Raw genomic sequence first — 20,814 nt, forward strand, 5'->3', positions numbered from 1 at the left:
ATAGTACTTCATCAGGCTTCATGTATGACCTCATGCCAATGTCCGTGAGATTACGTTCGTATCTTTCCCACATTCCTCAACTATCTACAGGTTATCTTCAATGACTTGGCAAGAGGCAGTTTCAGAAAAGCGGAAGAGGCAGCTCGCGTCCATCCCCCAAGAGTGGACCTTGGCCAGTCTACCGTCAAAGGATCACCTTGACATTTCTGTTTTTCCAGACTCTTGTGGTCTTCTGACCCCGACAGAGCTGGAAATCACTAGGTCTGAAATCGATGGTCTCCTATCCAAGCTTGCGAAGGGCGACTGGACATCTGTACAAGTTACTACAGCATTCTACAAACGTGCTATCATCGCGCATCAGCTGGTAGGCTCACATCAATGCACCCATATACATTCTGACAGAAGTGAAGACCAATTGCCTTACTGAAATATTTGTCGAAAAAGCGCTTGCTAAAGCTGCCGAATGTGACGACTATCTCAAGCAAACAGGCAAGGTGCTGGGACCGCTTCATGGTCTGCCTGTATCCTTGAAGGATCAAATCAATATCAAGGGAATTGAGTCTACGATGGGTAAACTAGTCGTATTCGTACGAAAACGCGCTTATAAGCATTCCTGCAGGTTATGTTTCCTGGATTGGGACCTTCGCGGAGCGTAACGCCGTCCTTGTAGATATGCTAGACTCCTTAGGTGCTGTTCCTTTCGTCAAGACAAACGTTCCTCAGACCTTGATGGTAAGTTTACTTTTCCGTAAAAGTGAATAATTCTTCTCAGTTGAAATTTTAGTGGGGGGAAACTTTCAATAACATTTTCGGACGCACCTGTAATCCCCATAACAGATCTCTCACAAGTGGGGGCTCTTCTGGTGGGGAGGGTGCATTACTTGGTAGGTCATTTTTTGATAGTTCTAAATGGCATATGACATAAATTTAATCCGCAGCACTCAGAGGGAGTCCTCTAGGTACGTGATTCGGCCGGAACGTAAGGAACACTTATTGATTTGAATATCAGGTATTGGTTCCGATATCGGAGGGTAAGAAAGAGGCAAAGCTTGCATTGGATTGTCGTTGTGATCTTTCTCCTAGGTCGATCCGGATTCCGTCGTCTTTTTGTGGTATCTATGGATTACGACCTTCCCATGGCCGGGTACCTTATGCGGGCTGTGTGAACTCGATGGAGGGACAGGACTCTATTATGTCCGTTCTGGGTCCAATGTCCAATAGCTTAAGCGGCCTCAAGTGTTTCATGAAAGCCGTAGTAGACGCGAAACCTTGGTACAAAGATGCCCTCGTCATCCCTAAGGCCTGGAGTGAAGAAGATTATAGGCTAGTCAACCACGGGGGAGGGAAATTGCTGTGTTTTGGTATTCTATGGGACGATAGATGCGTGGTACCGAATCCCCCCATAATTCGAGCGCTGGAGATGACAAAGAAAGCATTACTGGCTGCTGGTCATAAAGGTTCCTGGTCGGCATTCGGTATAGTAGCATTGCTGATTATTCCCTTTAGTTGTTGATTGGGAGCCCTTCAAACATGACGCCCTTTCCAGGACTTCCGTAAGACCATCATTAGAATTACGATATAACAGTGCTAACGTCAATGTCATTAGTACGAAATTTGGGGCGCAGGTTGCGACGAAGACTATCGCGTAGTCGCTCAGATTTCTGGGGAACCTGTAATCTCCACCATGGGTCCTGATGGCAATTCAGAGCCTGGAGAGTCTAAACATAAGGGGGGGATATCGGCGTACAAGCTGTGGCAAGTCCAAAAACAAAAGAGGGACCTACGGCAGGAGTATCTCGAGTATTGGCAAGCAACCCAGAAGACCACGGGCACCGGCAGACCTGTTGATGCAATTATATCACCAGTGGCACCCTATGCCGCACCTCCACATGGTTTCAACCGGTGAATAAGCTGATCTACTTCATCTACTACTACACTCACCCATCGACCTGAATCGCAAGAATAACGGATTACACAAGAATTTGGAATGTGCTTGATTACACCACTCTAGTTATCCCGGTGTCCAAAGTTGATCGTCACCTCGACGTGAAGAAACTTCCCCACAAATTCTACAGTGACAGGGACAAAGACAATTATGATCGATGTGGGTAGTATTTTGGTATAATGGCAAAAATACTTATGACTCGTTGATAGATGACCCGGAAACCTTCAGAAATGCGCCTGTCGCAGTACAAATTGTGGGTCGAACGCTCGAAGAGGAAGCTGTCATCGGCATGGCAGAAATCGTTGATACTGCACTGAAAGCAACGAAGTCGCAGACTGCCTCTTATTTGTAACGATATTCTGTATACGTATATGAAGAGTGTAAGATAATCGAAAGTCCTAGTGTATCTACGATACAAGCATGTAAGATAGAAGTGCAGGAATATGAGTGTCGTTGATAATACATATGTAAGTAGCTGTTGCTATACAGATAGGTTGTTGCGAGTTCCAAGTACTACATGCTGAAGGGTTGAAAAATGCAAGATACAAGATGCCAGTGTGTTTATCAGAAATCAGGCACTTCATCCGAGACTAAGGCCACCGACGGCTTCGCCAGCCCCATCTACCTCCCTGTCTTCTCCATCAAACCTCCGAGTTCGAGGAACAGGTCTGATAATCGGGCTAGACAAACCCATCGATGCTCGTAATGTGGGACTAGACGTTATGCTCATAGAACGAGGGTACGATCCGGATATTGTCGGGGAAGATGTAGTAGAATTGACGTTTGATGACGGTATTGATACAGGAATGGCAATAGGTATCCTGTTACTTCCTCGAGGAGAGCCTAGCGTGGAATGTGGGTCACGAAGGTGGGGGATCGAAGGGGAAACGGCTCGGCGTTTTGAGGCGGGATATGGGTCAAAACGATCATCAACTATTGGGAGTTTATGACCAGCATTATGAAAAACATAACCGAAAAGAACGTACATTTGCGTTTCGCCGACCTCACAGCACTTGTCGTGGGAGGTGGTGTGTACCTCCATTGGGTCATTGATGATGTCGACATGGGTGAACAGGAAGGCTAGACAACATGGTGAGTATCACGTTCGCTAAGAAACAAAACGCGCGTACAGCATCAACGTCCATCAAACTGGAACTCTCAGAAATGTCAAGGTCCTCTCCACTAGCATTCTTACGACGATTGACAATGTTGATTGGATCGCTATGACTAGAAGGAGTGTAGGCGAAGGGACCGTAGTCCTCATCATCGCTGGGGGTGTCTTCCCTCTGGAAATCATCATGACCAGCCTCTTCAGGATAACGACCCCGGTCGGATGCGGAACGGGGGATGTGGGGTTGAAGGGGAAGTTCAGCCCCGGAAGCCACCAATCGTTGAAAGGCGGCCTCGGACTTGACTTCATTTTCGACAGGGCGAGATTCAGCGAGGAGGTTCAGTATACGGGGTTGTTTCGGCTGAGTTAATAATTAGGCGCCATGGACATATAGTAAATAGATAACGACATACAGGAAAGGATAATCTGCGTCGGGGATAAGGACGCGAGTCTTGGGCGTCGGCCATTGACGACGACAACCTGCGAGGGGAAGAGAGGTAAGGTCGAAGAATTTTGGTTTCTTGGGTGGCATCATCTTCTATACCAATAGAAGGAGTGGTATCCCCAGAGGATGAGCTATCGGTACGTATTGCTCCGCTACTGCCATCAGACAGGTCAGACGGTGAGTCGTGGTGGGTGTTCTTGTGCCTCGACGAGGAATGCAGTGTGAAGGATGTGGCTAACGGGCTCGACAGACGAGCGTCGGATAGAAAGCTCGCTTTGGGTGCTAGTATACTTGGGCGTCGTATTCTGTGCATTAACGCCGATTCATCCGAGGTGTGGGACGACGTCGAAGCCACGCTCGATGGGGGTAGGGCAAAGTCGACGGAGGAGGTGGGAAGCGGTCGTCTGGAAGAGTCCTTCGGCATCGTGGAGGTCGACCACCACGATGGGCATCCAGTTAACAGTGGCGGCACGGTGACGGTAAGAGGGAGAGTTGAAGGAACTTTGACCTGAGCGGATCCTTTCCTTACGGTGTTCTGGGTCACGTGTGACGTTTCCTTGCATCTCATTATTCCCTACGCCTGTACCCAATGTCAAAACGCTCCGCTACAGAACTGGTCCCCAATGCCGAGAATGATGGACAGCCGTTTGAAAAAGCCTCCGGCAGTCGAATAAAGCGTGGAATGGCACACAACGACGAGATGGGCGAATTTGAAGATGCCTGGGAGGATGAGATTGAAAGTGACGAAGAAGTGGTCAATGAGGAACTAAACGATGATGAAAACGGTGAAGAAATATTTTTTCATCGTCAACTATCCTTGCTTATTATGAAGCAGCGATGGAAATTGACGAGGAAGTCATTCCTGCAGTCGAAGACTCAGAAGAGCAGCCTCCACCCGGCAAAGTTTTCATACCCGGGTATCATACTCTAGATGAAGACGAAATATTGGAAGCCGACGAATCCGTATATCTTACGCGACACTCCATGAGTGTGGATTATCCCAGTCTGTCGTTTGATGTTCTACGAGATAGCCTTGGCGACGAGAGGCAAAGCTTTCCGGCGACAGCTTACTTTGTAACTGGAGCTCAGGGAGAAACAATGAAAAAAAACGAACTTCGAGTTTGCAAATTGAGTTCGTTGCACAAAACACAGAAAAACGGTTCGTGAGATGATGAGTTACTATGTTATACTATCTGACTTGTCCTCAGGCGACTCGGATTCAGAGGATGAAGATGACGACGACGACGACGACAGACTTGATGAAGATCCAGTGCTTGAATATCGATCTGTTCTTCACGTCGGCGGCGTTAACCGGATACGAGCACAACCGCTTCCTTCCTCAACTGCTCTACCTCCCGTTTCTCAGCCCTATCATGTCGCAACGTGGGCAGAAACGGGTAAGGTGCACATATGGGATGTCCGACCACTTATCGAATCGCTCGATGTGCCCGGATATGCAGGGAATAAAGACCGAACACAGTCCCCTGTTTTCACCGTAAATTCTCATGGTAGAGCAGAAGGGTTTGCAATGGATTGGGCTGCTTCGGGTCCTTCTTCGTTGCGCCTGTTGACCGGCGATATTCACTCCAAAATTTATTTGACAACATCTACACCTTCTGGTTTCAATGCTCTTTCACAGCCTTTTACATCTCACACATCGAGCGTCGAGGATATACAATGGAGCCCTTCGGAGCCAACGGTGTTCGCGTCATGCTCAGCTGACAAAACGATCCAAGTTTGGGATGTCCGAGGCAAAGGACGTCAAAGTGTCGCTAGCATCGACGAAGCCCATGACAGCGACGTGAATGTGATTAGCTGGAATAAATCAACGACTTATCTTCTTCTCAGCGGCGGAGATGAAGGTGGAATCAAAGCCTGGGATTTCCGCAACATGAAGAAAAAGAGGTGAGTAAGCCATATCCACCCTTTCAGCCTTGGTCTTGATTCAGATTGTAGCACCACTGGCCCAGTTTCTGTGCCTATTGCTTCATTTAATTGGCACAAGGCGCCCATAACGTCTATCGAATGGCATCCAACGGAGGAATCTATGTTCTTGGCATCATCTGCGGATGACCAAGTCACCCTGTGGGACCTTGCTGTCGAGCAAGACGATGATGAAATGGGAACCACTGATTCTTCTGGCGAACACAATGTACCGGCCCAGCTGCTATTCTCTCACCATCAACAAAATGTAAAAGAGGCCCACTGGCATCCTCAGATACCGGGTTGGGTTATCAGCACGGGCGCCATTGGCTTTGATGTGTACAAGACTATCTCTGTTTAGTGAGTTTAGAACTAAGGGTAGTTGATTAGAGCAGCATAAGAAACGGCCTAATAGAGTGCACGACTGTTGTTTGCCTTCGGGACCCGGATCTACGAACTTGGTTAGGTAATTGAACTCATAGAGGTAAGAATAAAGCCGCAGACCTTGGCAATGTTCTTTTGTATGAGGTCCATCAATGATGCATACATGTTGCGGATGTCTATGATATGCTGACGGGCAAAATAAATCTGCTTCTCATCATGTTCCTTCAGAGCCAACTGGTGCAATCATTAATTCTGATGATTACAGATGTGGTTCGCCGTACCGTGTAGTCTTCTAAGTTGGGATACTTGATCAGCTTAGAGCATAGCTTTGCCCTGGTGATGTGATCTTGACGAGCGGTGTCGCGTAAATTGTATGCGCTCTCTTGCGCACGATGCAGTTCGGAAAGGACCTCTGAATCGTCGGCGTTAAAAACGATGTAACCGTTAAATGCCAAGACAACCTTCTTGAATTTGAACCCCTGAAAACCTCGTGAATTGGCGTCATAGAACTCAAAATGAGGGCTAACCAAAATTATCACCACTATACGAATGGGACTATCATTCATCCGGAACCAAAGATGAGTTAGAGCACGTACTCCTCAATTCTGTATATGAAATGTCAGAAACAAGATGAAGGTGAAGAGAATAAAACATCACAGACTTTGGCATTGTCAGAGTTATCCACACTTTCACTTGATCCTTACGCGTCAAATTAGCAAACACAATGAGGGATAAAAGATAGGCGACATACAACCGTAGAAGATAGCTGCTCGCATTCTTGTTTGACAATTGCGTGTAGACCTGATATATGTCTATTCGCTACAACAGAGTTGGTGAAGCGAGCATTTTGTAAGACCATGCCGTCACTGTCAATTGCATGGGCCATCCGACGCTTTTTCGTTGGGGGATCTTCAGAGAATTGACCGTCGGGAGGAGGGTATACCATTGCGTCGGTTGTGGTCGAAGCATGAGACGAATGGAAAGGCGAAGAAGATGAATCAAATGACTGGATCATCTCCTGGAGCTCCCTGCTCTGGATTTAGTGCTAGAAAGACAAAGTATCCACTGTTTACAATATCTGTCTTGAAATTTCAATTGATTGTATAACGATGGGGAAGCGTGCAAGGCAGTACCTTGGAAGGGAATGTTTGAAAGACAATGTCTTCTCCAGAGCTTGCAAGGCCCATGCGAAATTTCTGAGGGGACCAGTATAAGTCATACAGGTAGTCCAATTCCTTGAAAATGCAGCCGACCTCTATTTCCGCTGTAAGATGTTTGTTCATTTGAAAGATGATAGTATGTGGCGAAGTCGCGCCTTAGCTACAGTTGACGTAGTTAGCTTCTTTATTCGGATGCTTGTGTATGTTTTCCAAGCGCTTTACTTGGACAAGCGACCTTCAAGTTAACGAACGTTCACAGGGTGCAGAAGCTGTTGGTGCTCTCGTCAGTATGGCCGACAGCAAGGATGAAAACGATGCGATATCTGCACTCACCGGATTCTCACTCAACCATCTTCTCGATGGCATGTCGCTGCCTAGCGGTTCAGGCCTCTCTAATCAACTTGGAATTTCCGGTCTGCCAAGTTTGAACTCTAGCCAGATTTACAACGAGAGCTATGATGATGATGATGATGAGGCCATCGGGAATGATCAGGGCGAAGATTGGGAGGCCCAAATTGACCAAGAGATGCAGGAGGAAGACATGGAATCCCCGGCGGCCAAGACAGAGCTTCACTCTCCAGATGTCGTAAGACGGAAACAGAGGCGAGTGCGCATAGTGAAGCGACTTATGGAGAGACCCAAAAGTGTGCACGAACGATTCCCGGCGTTTCAGAAAGACAAGATACTCGATTTCAGTGAACTGTTCAAAGGGAACACGGTGAACAAGTCGAGACTCGCCAAGAGGCCTTTTCATAGTGAGTCTCCTGCTTCATGCCTGTGAAAAGTTGCTGAATATTTGACAGTCGAAACTGTGTATCCCCGAAGGAAGGAGGTACCCAAGGCATTCCTTGAAGCAGTCGTAGGCGACACGAAGCGGCAAGTCGAGAATAAGCGTGTTGAGGCCGTTGTTTCTGCTGGAAGTATCGAAGTAGATCTTCGAAAGGCTCTTGAGGTGTGTTTACGAATTATTCTTCTGCTTTCGGCACTCATCCTACCTCAGGAACGTGACAAAACAAACGTTCCTATATCATTACCCCTTCATGATCGAAGCTTCGACCTCGTTCTGTTGTCGAATTGGGAGGACCAAATCATATACGAGCCGGAGAACACGTTCTCGCGCAGTATCAGCCTCCCGGAGAATAACCTTACGACACCAGTAAACAAAGCGTTAGAATCCGGTGCATGGACACAAAGTATTATATGGAGTCCTCGCGCACCATTCCGTGATTTCACCCAGCTAGAATTCAATCATGAAGATGACGTTATCCCAGAAGACAGAACAGGTTTGTCATTTGCCGTTCTCCAAGCGTGACACGTAACTAATGTTCCTATAGCTGAAATGGCCAGGCCTCGGAAGAGGCTCAGAACCGACGCAGGCATTCGTGACAAGTTCAATCTATCAAACGACCACTTTTATGAGATTTCCAAAGACGGTCGCCATCGCGTCCGTCAAACCTTTGGTCAACTATCTGTGGAGCATGCCTATCCTGCACAGAAATTGCAGCTGCCGTTCGTGCGTAGTCGTTTTTTCGTATTTGATGAGGGAGTTTCAATCTGACTTCCTCTGAAGTACAAGACTCGGCTGTCAAAACAAGAAGCCCGCTCTTTCCATCGCCCAGCTCTACAGTTTCCTTCAAATATCGAATTACGGTTCAGCAAGGTTCGCACTGCTAAGAAAAAGAAGGATAAAGCTGGTCGGCGATTGGGAAAAGGTGGAAATGTTGGAGAGGGTCTACATACCACCAGCGATCTCAGCCTTCGAGACACCAGCAACTTTGTTCTCTGGGAGTACTCGGTAGGTCGTTTCTGTCTTCCGTATGTGCTTTTCTTATTAAACTGGGGGGGTGCAGGAAGAACATCCTCCTATAATATCCAACTTTGGCATGGGCAGTGCGCTGGTAAATTATTACAGGAAGAAGGATGAGAAGGATGAACATATACCCAAGTTTGACTTGGGTGTTCCCTTCGTTCTTGAACCTCAAGATGATTCTCCGTTCATGAAATTTGGATACGTCTACCCAGGTCAAACAATGCCTGCATTGTACAACAACTTACTCCGGGCACCTCTTTTCCGACAAAAGCCTTATCCTACTGATTTCCTCATCATCCGCCATACCGTCAAAGGTGATACAAAGTATTTCATCCGGGAGATCAAAAATCTCTTTGTCGTGGGACAGACGTATCCGGTCACCGAAGTTCCGGGGCCACATTCTCGCAAAATCACAAATACAATCAAGTACAGACTGCAGATCATCGCGTTCAAGCTGCTCCGAAAGAGTCAAGAGGAACGGCTGAAGATATCAAGGCTGATGAAGTACTTTCCTGATCAGAATGAGCTGCAGATGCGGCAAAGACTGAAAGAATTCATGGAATATCACCGTCGGGGACCACATCAGGGATTTTGGAGGCTGAAGCCCAATTTATCCATTCCAAGTGATGCTGAGATGCTGAAGATGGTAGGGCCGGAGCAGGTTGTCCTTACAGAGAGTATGCAAGTTGGCCAACGGCACTTGCAGGACTCTGGTTATAGTCAAACTGCGGATGCAGCGGATGGCGATGAGTCGAATCTTTCGGTGGAGCAGCAGTTGGCGCCATGGATCACAACAAAGAACTTTTTGTTTGCTACCCAGGCGAAGGCAATGCTAAGGTTGCATGGTGAGGGCGATCCAACGGGAAGAGGGGAGGCTTTTAGCTTTATCCGGATATCGATGAAGGAGATATTTGTAAAAGCGGGGGAAGATTATGAGCAGAAAATGGGTTTGTCTTATTTGTTTCCATACCCTTTCCTTCTATGACTGAATTGTCATTGCAGCCGAGGCTGAGAATCGGCCAAAGTCTGCCCACCGTTATAACGTCGCGGAGCAACAGCAAATATATCGATCTGAGATTGAACGGATATGGAAGGCTCAGTTCGATTCGCTGAGTCGGAAGGACGAGCCAGTGTTGACGGAGGAGGACAAGAGAAGATACAAGGAAAATGAAAAAGAGGCGCAAGCCAAGAAGGCGCTCAATCCCTACCTGTCTGGATTTGCGGCTACCGCGGCTCCTGGCTCGCCTGCTCCTGGACCCAGTCGAACCTCGTCTGTCGAGCGTGATATGAGTTTAGGACCTGACGGGGGCCGGCGAGTGCTGAGGATCAAGCGGTTGATGGATGGGGAGTGGCAAACGGAAATTATTCGAGACCCGGGCGTTATACGTGCTTATGTGCGAGGGAAGCAGCTCCTGGAGGAAGAGGCAACAATGGCTGACAGCCTAGCTCCCACAGGAGATGCAGATAAGGATAAACGGGCGAAGAAGAGACTCGAAGAGGAAATCGCCAGGATGAAAAAGAACCAAGAGAGACGGTTACATAGGAAGAATGCGAAGATCGTGAAGGAGGGTGGGACGCCGATGACTCTGAATAGACCTTTGAAACCTGATACAACACGGAGATGTGGGCATTGTGGGCAGATGGGGCATATGAGTAAGTTTTTTTTTTTTTGTCTTGGGATGGTTGCTGATGCTGACCGGCTGTTTTTCTAGAAACGAACAGGAAATGTCCCAGGTGGGCAGAGTTCAACAGTGGTGCTGCACCTGTGGCGGCACCGGGACCTGCCGGGAGTCCTCCTCCTCCCACGACCAACACACCCAATCTCGGGTTTAATACGCCTTTTGCGCCGTCGCCTTTGGCTACTAGTACGTCTGCACAAGAGGTAGAGGAGCCTGCGGCGTCGAAACCTAAAATCAGGTTTACCATAAAGAACAGGGGTTGAAATACTTATTATGTAAAAGTATAGCGGACGGACATTTTATATACCATGCTATATTTCTATTGTACTCTCGGAAAATATTGGCTGTTTCCATTGTGTAGACCTCTGCGCAGTGTGACTACTACGACTGTTGCTACTACACACTTGCACATATGAGAAGAGTGCAATGGCAAATTTAGACAAATGGTTCTTCCATGATAAATTATACGGAGAATTGTAATGTACAATCTGAAGATCGACAGCAAAGTAGCTAAAAGAGACAAAAGTTTGTCGGCATGTTTCATATCAAGCAACCACCATCTCGACATCGCGTTCCACAACTCGGTCCTTCATAACCGACTTCGGTGTGCCGTTGCGACGCTTATAATCAGAGTTGACGCTGACGAGCAAATCCTTAATAAGCTCGGCATGATGTCGCCTCTCTTCGAAAGTTATCTCGCGTAGTTCTATCCGGGAAAGGTCGTCGCTTATACTTCTGATTCCCGGAAGGGTCTTTTGCGGAGACGAGGAGGTAAGTGGGGGTAGCTTGTATTGAGCATCTCCCGAAGTAAGGAGGGGGTACAGCGAGCCCTTCTTTTTTTCTGGGGAAGACGACGGCGGAGATGAAGCAAACAGTGAGGATGATGAAGATGAGGTGAGCTTGGCGGGAGGCCCACGATGCACGTCTTGCAATAGCTTGGGCTCGACCGGACTTGGTTTGGATGCGGTTGGGACCGATTTGAGGGGCACCATAGGACGCATAGCCTTGTTCACGTACTCGAGGGGGGAGATCGTCGCTGGAGGAGGAGGACCGCGGGAAGCACGGATATAGTCAAAGTCGAGAGGCTGAGTAGTGGTGTGCTCGGCAGACGGGGATGGGTGATAAGGCGCGCTGGACATGTAGCGCGTAGAAGAGACGGGAGAGACGGAAGAGACGGAGGAGTTGCGGCGATGATAGTCGGCAGAGGACGGGTACTCGGCAAGCGAGGGATACCGCTGCTGGGTGGAGTAGTTGGCGTATTGCTGGGGCGGAGAGTTGGTTGGATATGGGGCGGGCTCGGGAGAATAATGCGCATGCGAAGGCGGCATTCCCGGCATCCCGGCAAGACCGAGCTGGGAAAGGGCGACTGGATCAAAGTAGTCGGGAGCGGGAGGGAAAGACGCAGCGGCGACAGAAGGCGGGTGGGGGCGCCCGGCAACATTCCTGCCGAGGGTGACCAAGAATTCGTTGACTGCTGCGAGCTCTTCTGGAGAACGGATCTCGACAGACACTGAGCGGGGATTAAAGTTGTGTTCGACAAAGCTGAGGCGGTCGGCCATACGGGGATCGTACGACGGATTTACGCGCCTCTTTTTCATGTCGGAGAAGAAGTCGTCGATATTGTAGCAATGGGGGCGCTTCGAGCCTGTTGAGACGGAGGAGGAGGGGTCATCCGTGCGCAGGTCCTCCCACGGCGGCAGCTGGTGCAGCATATGGAGGTCGTCTGAGGGCGACACATGATGGGCGACCTGATGGGACAGTTCGGGAGAGGGAGTGGGAAGGAGACCAAAGTGAGAGACTGGACACAGCGCAATCACTAAGGATACCACACACAAGGGCTGCAATAGACTACCGACCTTCAGAGGCTGACGAAGAATGGGAGGTCGAGCGAGCAGCCGACACTCTGAGCTGCTTTTTCGGGTCTTCACCACCGCGGACCCTGCTGACGTAGAGGGGGTCTGCGACGGTGATTGCCTTTGAATGCTTGTGCTGCGCATGGTGCTCTTCAGTATGAATCTTTTCGTGTTTCTTGAGATCCTGTGGTCGCTTGAATGACTTTTGGCATATCTGCAAGGTGTGAGAAGGAAAGCAGGAAAGCGGTGAGAGCAGCATACGTCACAACAATGGGGCTTCAGTGGAGTATGAACTACGGGAGAAGAGGATCAGAGAAAGCTACCAAGGACCAAGGAGCTCTGAGCCTACCCCGCAGATGACTGGTAATATGATCTCGCTTGGCACAGGAAGTGCCACAGTCCTTCCAGTTGCATGTGAGACAGAGATTATTGGTGCTCTTGCGCCCAATGTGTTCGTTGCAGAGATGATTGTAGAGAAGCTCGGGGTCGCCAAATGAGTGGATGCAATCCTGCCAGAGACAGCGATGAGCGGGTGGAGGCTCTGAATCTGCTGGTGGGGGTGAGGCCAAGGACATGGGGGATGGAGGAAGAGGCGACATCTGAAGATAGGCCTGCTGCTGGAGAACGTCAAGGGGAACGAGCAGCCGACTGTCGAACTGGACGGACTGGGGCCAAGCAGAAGAAATGTCAGGGTGGTTCACTTTTGACATACTTTATAGCGGATTGCCAAGCTTTCCCGGTGTTTTCCTTGGCAGTTGTGGGATCCCTGCCAAGTCGATCAAATACAAATAACCAAGAACTCTTGGCCGGCCAAGCCTCTCCTAAAATAGATCTATCTCCGATTGGCTGGCCCTTGCCAAGCTACCGTAGTACACTGCAACAAATAATGATAATGTTCATTTCTCCTCTTTCTTCTCCTCCTCCTCCTCACCATTTATTCCAAGTACTTTTACCCATTCACCGTAGTTAAAATTACCCTGCCGATCCGTAAATGGTCCTTTAAGCAGCCGGTCAATCTGCAGCCCAGTTTCTTTGTTTTAGTGCCGACCGACATGTTGCACACACACATACCTCGCGGTCATCCATCCTGTCTCCCAACTCACTCAACCATTTCCTCATCTCTTCAACCTTGACCAAGCCACTGTCATTCTCGTCAAAGCACCCAAATGCCTCAACCAGCTCCTGCTCCGGATCAAACTCAAACAGCCTTTCATTCATCATGGTCAAAAACATCGTAAAGTTCACCCCCCGCTCGCCAACGACCGTCTCTCCTGGTCGCGACAGTAGTAGCTCTTGCATCATCTCTGACGACGGTTGGATTCCTGTAGCGCGAGCGCGGCTCAGTAATGTCACTATATACACCCACCTCTTTGATGACGTACCCAGACTCCCAAAAATCTCCCTCAAATCGTTCTCGCCTACCCATCCATCCTTGTCGTGATCAATCAACTGAAATGCCTCCTTGAACTGCTGGATCTGTGGCCCTTGGAACAAAGAGAATACGCCTGACGGCTCTCTCCTTGCTCTACTCTTCTGCGCCTTGGTCAGTGTCGTGGCGGGGCCTAACGTATTCGGGTAGCGAGACATTCTTCTTGGAAGGAGGTCGTGGTAGAGTGCCAACTTAGGAGAGCCGGATCCCACGCCACGTGATGCTACGCGACGCGATTTGATAAAATTAGCTAGGCTCACAGTCGGTTCCACAATTCTCCGATTGCCATCCACACACCGCACTGACGGAGACATCCTCTGATTGCTATTTGACGGTTGACTTTTCTTTGACGCTATCTAGTATGTAGACTGACAACGGTGTTTTGCTGGCATACCTTCTTTAAATCATGACCGTCGTATGCGTCGGATTTGCCAGTGCACCCTGAGTTTTTTTCTTTCCGAGATACCACGACACGTATGGATCCAGGCCGTGGAAAGCGCACGAGTAATGATAATGGCTTTTTGGATGGAACATCCAACTCCGTAATGCATGCATACTGACTCAGCTTTTCCCGAAAATGTTCCTTCATTGCAGAAAAGCTTACGACAGGATCCATCGCTAGCAAGGCATCTCAATGATGGATATTAGTAATTGCACTTGGCCCGCTTCAATATCATTAATCCTGTAGGTCCGAATCATCACCACGACTAAGAGATAGATATATATCTGAGGGATGTGCTATGATATCTGAAGAACACCCATGAAGATCTGGAGCCTGGAGTTCCGAGCTTGAAGAACACTGTCGCTACAGCCGGAGATTGGTCGGAGCATTGCAAACAAGTCGAAAAGACCACACAGGCTACAGTCCCATCCATGTTCACCTCTGCACCAAGTTGCTTGACCTGACATGCTATACGATTCATGACCTTGGCCATTCCAGAGCCCTACATATGCCTACATCAGTTGTATGAACCCCTCAAAGGCTCTGCCATGATTCATACTGTTGCTACAAGTCAGCTCTTGCTGTGGATGTATGGAAACCACCAGATCCACCCTAATATGTAGATGAACTCTCTATGAACATTTCCTCAGCTTATCTGTCATCATCCAACAGCATTTGTTTTCATGAATTGTTCTGTCAATGACTCTCTTGGGAGTGACCACATATCATCTGACATTGGTTTTCTATTGTACAAACTAATACCCATGCTCTTTCCTATATGTTTGGCTCTCTTCAGGATGTTATATGCATAAGAGACCACAAATGCCAGCTCCAACAATGGTGATAGACATTTCTGACATTGATACAAGAGACAAAAAAATTAAGAGTCACCAGAAATACAGAAAAAATAGATTCCATCCTTGAAGGCCTTATCTCTGAGTACAGTAAATCTATGTAGAAGAGAAAGAGTAAAGTTGCCATGATTTTAGCCTCTAACCCTAAATCATGCCAGCTAAGGCTTAATAAGCCAACACTTAGGAAATCCTAATGAATCCCAACAGGATCACTCTCAGTCATGGAGAAACCTTGTAGAAGATGCACAACACACAGCATAGGACCAGGAGTATTGTCATTAGATAATGAGTAGTTGGTCTGAGACAATGAGACAATGACTTGGTTTGAGGCAGCAAGACAATGGCTTGGCTTGAGACAGCCAAGACTTTTCTATACAGTATTTAAGTCAGTAGTATACAGTGATATACTCTAGTCTTTGTCAGATGACAACCAAATAATCACAAATGCAATGCATTGCAACAGCTGGGGTCTGACACTAACTGAAGGTAAAGCAGAAGGATGAGGGTAATAATGTTTTGGATAATGATAAGGGGAGAGAGGTATAGAGGTTGATAGGCTATAACTGTCAGTGTTGGTACTGAAGTGGTAGTCACACTAAGAGTTTAGGAGTTTGATCAGTATATTGACCTTAGCTTGAGACTGAGGCATATCTCTGTATACTACTGATTTATGTACTGTATAGAAGTCTTAGTGATTAGGCACTAAGACTGTGTCTCAGTGTCTCAAACTCAGCTAAAGCAGCTGAACATGATCAGTCTCTGATCAAGCTATAAGCCAAGACAGCTAGATATAATTTAGAGGCTAAAATTATGATATTACTCTCTCTTCAAGGCAATTGTCCTCAGTTACTCAGAAGAGCCCTGGAAATAAGGCAACAGCTTTGTCTTTTCTATTGATCTCTACTGAGATGTCACATGTCTGGTCTAGGGGAAATAGTTGGATTATGAGTATCTCTGCCTTGATTTCATTGGTGTCTTTCCATATATAAAGCTTTTTAGCCTTGAATAGGTGTTGTTTGAGTTCAAAGAGGAGCTTTTGAGTTTTGATGTAGTCTGACTTATTGAATATTAATCTAAGTCTAATGTTGTTCACTGCAGCAAGTGCTGCATAGTACTTTGCAATAAGCCTTTTTGCATATGGAAGGTCATTTTCAGCATACCAGTAGTTCTTCTCATTACTATATCCCTTGAAATGGATAAGAAACTACTGTTTTCAATAATAAATTTTATCATCAAGAATGGTATCAATCTTATATTCATCTTCATCATCCACAACTATCAGTTTGAGTGGTGATGGCATTCTCTGGTTGGAAAACTCTGCTGTTTAGAATAGTTTAAGAAGGGTTTTGTTGAAGACAGGATAGATTTTTTACATCTTTAGGATAGCCAATTCATATGCCACATTGCTTACTTTTAGGCTTTCAGCCTGCTATAGAGATGTAGACAATGGAAATGACATCCAATGAGTTGGCAGCTAAAGCTTATATAGGAAAGCCAAAGAAGTCATTTAAAGAAATAGTTCCTGAATATTACAGAGACTATTGTGATATTTTCAGTAAAGCAAACTTTGATAAATTACCACTATAAAAGCCTTAAGATCATGCAATTGAGCTGGTCTCTAGTGCTAACACTAATCTGAACTGCAAAGTATATCTACTCAGGTAGACAGAGCAAAAGAAGCTAGATAAGTTTCTTAATGAGAACTTGACCAGCAGAAGAATCTGTTAGGCCTAGATGATATATGACCACAAACATGTAATAAACAAATGCTGTATCAAGTTCATACAGTCATGTTTGAGTCCACTAAGTGTGTATAGTGGTGTTATATCTCAAGGTCAATACAAGTTGACTCAAGATAAAGTGGTAGGATAAAGGATAGCTTGAGGCTGAAGATATATGATGCTATCTATGCTTGCTTATATACTGTTCACCTCTTAGATAAATATAGCTCTACTGATTGTATGTGTCTGTGCTATAGTGCTCATTGTTCTGGAGTACTATGATTACTTATAAAAGAGATGTTGTCTTGTCATCAGAGCATCACTATGTGTTGTAAAACAATGGTGGATTGTACTGACTAAGGTTGTCCCACAGTCTTGTGGCTTGTTTAGACACTCTGACTAAGCATAAATAGGGGTAAAGAAAAGAAAAAGAATAGAAATTATAACATTACTCTCTCCTTAAGATTATCATTCTGATAGTTTAATTTAGGGATAATTTGTATTCATGTATAGCTTTGTCAGCATTCATTTGCTTCTTGTTGACCTATTGATTAGACTCTGGCCCATACTCCTTCCAACTGACCAAGTAGTTGACAGTGGTTGTCAGATCTCCACTATGCACATGCACTTTTCAGAGTTTGTGATTTAATACTTGATCAATTTTATAATGCTCCTCATCATAGATCAGATCAGATGGTGGCAGAGGTGGTTGCTCCTGATTAGAGAAGGCAAATGCAACATATAGAGTTAAGAGGGATTTATTGAAAGTGTCATAAATATGCCAGGAGGAGGGGAGGTGGAGTCTGTATGCAGAGGCACCAACTTTGGCTAGGATTAGAAAGAGACCTGTATATTTGTCAGCTAGCTTGCATTTGAAGTGTGGGAGATGAAGGTTGGTGGTATCTAGCCAGACCTTGTTATTCATGTTGTAGGTGTAGAGGGCTCAGCAGTATTTATCATATTAAAGTTTCATTGTAGCAGTGGCTTTTTTAAGAGTGGTCTAGATTTTGGTATGGATTTTTGTCATCTTAGTGGCAAAGTCTGTCAAGACAGAGGTAGATGTATAGTGTTGAGAGATTTGAGTGATGTTGGGATGTCTTCTATAGTTGATAAAGAAGGGTGTTTTTCCTGTTGCAGAATAGACTCTGTTGTTGTGCTAGAAGGCTGTAAGAGCAAGCCATTCCATCCAGTCATCTTGTTGGTAATTGATGAACATATGCAAATACTTTTCAATCTCCTGATTGATGTGCTCTGTTTGCTCATTAGTTTGTAGATGATAAGCAGTTGAGGTGTTGCTTCAGATACCAAGTAGTCAGTATAGATCATTGAGGAATTTCAAGATGAATTGCAGACTGTGATCAGAGATGATGACTTGCAGCATGCTGTATTTCAAGTATACCTCATTCTGAAGGATTTTTGCTTATCCTTCTGAGGAGAGTTCTGTTGAACAGACAATCAGAACAATCATCTTCAAGAACTGATCAACAATAATGAGGATTGTACTATACCCATTATAATCCAAGAGACCAGTGATTATATCAATGAAGATATGAGTCCATGGTTTTATCAGGACTTTGTTTGAGTGTAAGAGGGCTAGATGAGCATATATTGAGGACTTAGTCCATTGGCAAGTCTTGCACTCTTTAACATACTTGTTGATATCTCATGCTATCTTTAGTCACTAATACTCCCATAAAACTAGTTTTTTGGTCTTAAAAATCCCCAGGTGTCTTGCTGTCACATGATTGTGACTCATAGTGATGATTTCCTCTTGCAATGATAGTTTCTGCAGAACATAAATGCATCTGTCATAATAGAGAAGACTGTTGTCTTTGGTGACACCTCTTTCATAATTTAGTGATGTAGTGATCTCTTGGTCTCAGAGATTCAGTTGTCAGACTGCACTTCAGATTTTGATGTGAATCTCTTCTTTGGTCAGCATGATTATAGCACAGAAGTGTTCTGATTTCAACAGTATGACCCCTTCATTATTCTCCTCTCTTTGATTGTAGTCTGCATGTTGACTCAGCAGATCAGCCTTTTTGTTGGCCACTTCTATCTTATAATGTAATGTGTAGTGATATTCTGAGAGCTCTATCACCTATTGGGCCTGCTATCAGTTCAACTTCTGAGGAAGGCAGAAATATCATAAGTTCTGATGATCCATCCATACTTCAAAGACTTGTGTTGCTCTGATCAAATAGTGGCATCACTCTGCAAGTGCTAGCATGATGACTAGCAACTCTTTATCATAGATCTCATAGTTTCTTTCTGTGACCATCAGGGCCTTAGAGAGAAACATCACTGGCTGCCACTTTCCTTTCTGTTCTTGAGAGAGAAAGTGCTGATCACCCCTTCACTTGAGTCTGCCTCCACTCTGAATCTGTTATGATTTTCCTTCCCTTTTCTTGATTTAACCTCTATTTATGCTTAGTCAGAGCACTAGAATGGGTGCTTAGGACTGTGGGATAAGGCTTAGTCAGCACAACTAGCCAAGTCCATCATTGTCTTTCAACACAATAGCATTGCCTGATGATACACAATCAACCTTTTATGTATGCTAGTAATGCTTAAGGACAATGGGCACAACAGACAGAGAAACACACAATAAGTATATAGTATTATTAGAAGACCTTATACAGTATTTAAGAAGCTCACTCTCACTGGTAAAACCCAGCTTTGAGCTAAAGTTTATCTTCACACTATCTTATACTTAAGCTGATTCTCTTAGCCTTGTGACATATTGATCAGAATATGCATCAGTGGACTTGATCACTTTACCTGAAGTGCAAGATAGTGGTCATTTATCATGTGTATCTGTTCATATGATGCTTAGGTCTAACAATTAGCTTGAAGCTTTGTCTTCCCTTTCCTCATACACTATAGTGCAGAGAAAACTGAATGCTTAATCTTACTCCCTCAGATCTGAACTTTGACTGAGAGTTCTTTGAACTTCTTGCTTCTATCATTAGAATCTTGTTAGGATTATTAGTGATCATCCAGCTGTGCTGGAGATGCTAATCAATCACTGCTTGGGTCATCAGATATTATAACAAACTTCTACATGTCCAATGAATCCTTTGAAATATAATCCCAGATCTTTCTCTCCATGACATCTCTGAATCCTGATGAACATCTCATCAGCCTCTGACAAGCCTCTTATCTGAAGCTGGGTCTAGCAGTCCACATCAAGAGGATGTTCAAGAAGAAGAAAGATACTGATACCCTCTCAGATGACTCAGCTGAAACTGCAATGCTCACATCACAGGATTTAGAAACCCATAGACCTGAGGACTGCCCCCCAACTATGAGGATGAAAACCTCCCTGAAGACTTCTTCCAGCAGTCCTCTTCTCCTGACCATTCTAGAGACACTTGCACTCATGGGATTGCAGACCATGCTAGAGACTCTCAGTCCCACTTGGATGGCTGCAAGATCCTGACCTCCAGCTTCTAGGAGTCAGTCTCACAGTTCTGCTGGCTCAGCCCACCACTCGGTTGAGATCAGTGGTGGGCTGGGGAGGGCCCCCTTGGACTGGCTTGATGACAAGTGAAAATATAGGGAAAACCAAAATGAAATCATTCATCAATTATTTCTTGCATAGAATCTTGACATCCCATTCAACTATGATGATGCCCTCTGACAAGAAGAACAAAGACAATGAGATCTTCCTCAGTCACTCTGTAACAAGCTTAAAGAGCATCTCATCCTCCAAGGGCAGGCGAGAAGGGCTGCTGAGCATGATCGATAGAACAGAGAGCAGCAGAGGAGTGTCAAAAGAGACCAGCTTGCAAGAGTCAACATCAGCAACTGGTATGGACTTCGACCAGAAGTTGCATCAGTACTTGCACCAGTACAAGCAGACTGCTCAGCCCCTATCTCAGTCTTTAGGAAGCTGAGCACCACTGAAACTGATCTCTGGACCTCAGAAGTCTGGGCAGATGCTGAAGTCCTCACTGCTGAGAAAGCCCAAGCAAGAGAAAGAACCCCTTCAGCCCAGGATAATGATCCAGGGACCACTCCATGCTCTCCAACCCCACAGTATCCCTCTCTCCAAC

At 46.0% G+C, this 20,814-nt stretch overlaps 7 protein-coding genes across 7 annotated transcripts; 3 read left to right on the forward strand and 4 right to left on the reverse strand.

Moving 5' to 3' along the window:
• The first annotated feature begins 62 nt into the window (after window positions 1–62).
• BT62DRAFT_960440 (general amidase) lies at window positions 63–2,424 on the forward strand. Its single transcript, XM_043188553.1, has 11 exons — window positions 63–364; window positions 411–570; window positions 620–732; window positions 785–884; window positions 939–959; window positions 1,010–1,031; window positions 1,084–1,457; window positions 1,507–1,553; window positions 1,607–1,902; window positions 1,962–2,104; window positions 2,155–2,424. The coding sequence occupies exons 1-11, from the start codon at window positions 101–103 to the stop codon at window positions 2,295–2,297; spliced, it is 1,683 nt and encodes a 560-aa protein (XP_043045907.1). The 5' UTR covers window positions 63–100; the 3' UTR covers window positions 2,298–2,424.
• Window positions 2,425–2,525: 101 nt separating this feature from the next.
• Window positions 2,526–3,988, reverse strand: BT62DRAFT_1071544 (uncharacterized protein; the record flags this gene model as incomplete). Its single annotated transcript, XM_043178774.1, has 4 exons — window positions 3,470–3,988; window positions 3,076–3,417; window positions 2,932–3,025; window positions 2,526–2,878 (listed from the first exon to the last, which is right to left on the reverse strand). Exons 1-4 carry the CDS (start codon window positions 3,923–3,925, stop codon window positions 2,526–2,528), a joined length of 1,245 nt encoding a protein of 414 aa, XP_043045908.1. The 5' UTR covers window positions 3,926–3,988.
• A 60-nt stretch (window positions 3,989–4,048) lies between these two features.
• On the forward strand, window positions 4,049–5,868 carry BT62DRAFT_960442 (glutamate-rich WD repeat containing). Its single transcript, XM_043188554.1, has 4 exons — window positions 4,049–4,286; window positions 4,337–4,660; window positions 4,710–5,406; window positions 5,458–5,868. The coding sequence occupies exons 1-4, from the start codon at window positions 4,091–4,093 to the stop codon at window positions 5,783–5,785; spliced, it is 1,545 nt and encodes a 514-aa protein (XP_043045909.1). The 5' UTR covers window positions 4,049–4,090; the 3' UTR covers window positions 5,786–5,868.
• BT62DRAFT_302035 (proteasome activator pa28, REG alpha/beta subunit) lies at window positions 5,622–7,188 on the reverse strand. The gene is made up of 10 exons (XM_043180424.1): window positions 7,062–7,188; window positions 6,942–7,004; window positions 6,560–6,841; window positions 6,470–6,507; window positions 6,405–6,413; window positions 6,336–6,349; window positions 6,270–6,287; window positions 6,090–6,220; window positions 5,929–6,030; window positions 5,622–5,874 (listed from the first exon to the last, which is right to left on the reverse strand). The coding sequence occupies exons 1-10, from the start codon at window positions 7,089–7,091 to the stop codon at window positions 5,833–5,835; spliced, it is 729 nt and encodes a 242-aa protein (XP_043045910.1). The 5' UTR covers window positions 7,092–7,188; the 3' UTR covers window positions 5,622–5,832.
• A 1-nt stretch (window position 7,189) lies between these two features.
• Window positions 7,190–10,880, forward strand: BT62DRAFT_960446 (TAF1 transcription initiation factor TFIID subunit TAF1). The gene is made up of 8 exons (XM_043188555.1): window positions 7,190–7,723; window positions 7,772–7,920; window positions 7,969–8,251; window positions 8,303–8,481; window positions 8,539–8,763; window positions 8,819–9,725; window positions 9,781–10,431; window positions 10,491–10,880. The coding sequence occupies exons 1-8, from the start codon at window positions 7,258–7,260 to the stop codon at window positions 10,718–10,720; spliced, it is 3,090 nt and encodes a 1,029-aa protein (XP_043045911.1). The 5' UTR covers window positions 7,190–7,257; the 3' UTR covers window positions 10,721–10,880.
• Window positions 10,854–13,139, reverse strand: BT62DRAFT_302372 (uncharacterized protein). The gene is made up of 4 exons (XM_043180425.1): window positions 12,660–13,139; window positions 12,572–12,603; window positions 12,314–12,524; window positions 10,854–12,255 (listed from the first exon to the last, which is right to left on the reverse strand). Exons 1-4 carry the CDS (start codon window positions 13,018–13,020, stop codon window positions 11,003–11,005), a joined length of 1,857 nt encoding a protein of 618 aa, XP_043045912.1. The 5' UTR covers window positions 13,021–13,139; the 3' UTR covers window positions 10,854–11,002.
• A 67-nt stretch (window positions 13,140–13,206) lies between these two features.
• Window positions 13,207–13,897, reverse strand: BT62DRAFT_881050 (calcium-binding EF-hand domain-containing protein; the record flags this gene model as incomplete). The annotated part of the gene is made up of 3 exons (XM_043182653.1): window positions 13,207–13,326; window positions 13,382–13,632; window positions 13,693–13,897. The coding sequence occupies 3 exons, from the start codon at window positions 13,895–13,897 to the stop codon at window positions 13,207–13,209; spliced, it is 576 nt and encodes a 191-aa protein (XP_043045913.1).
• Window positions 13,898–20,814: the final 6,917 nt, after the last annotated feature.

The sequence above is a fragment of the Guyanagaster necrorhizus genome (assembly GCF_019112545.1).
Source record: "Guyanagaster necrorhizus MCA 3950 unplaced genomic scaffold BT62scaffold_2, whole genome shotgun sequence".
In the NCBI taxonomy this organism is placed as follows: Eukaryota; Fungi; Basidiomycota; class Agaricomycetes; order Agaricales; family Physalacriaceae; genus Guyanagaster; species Guyanagaster necrorhizus.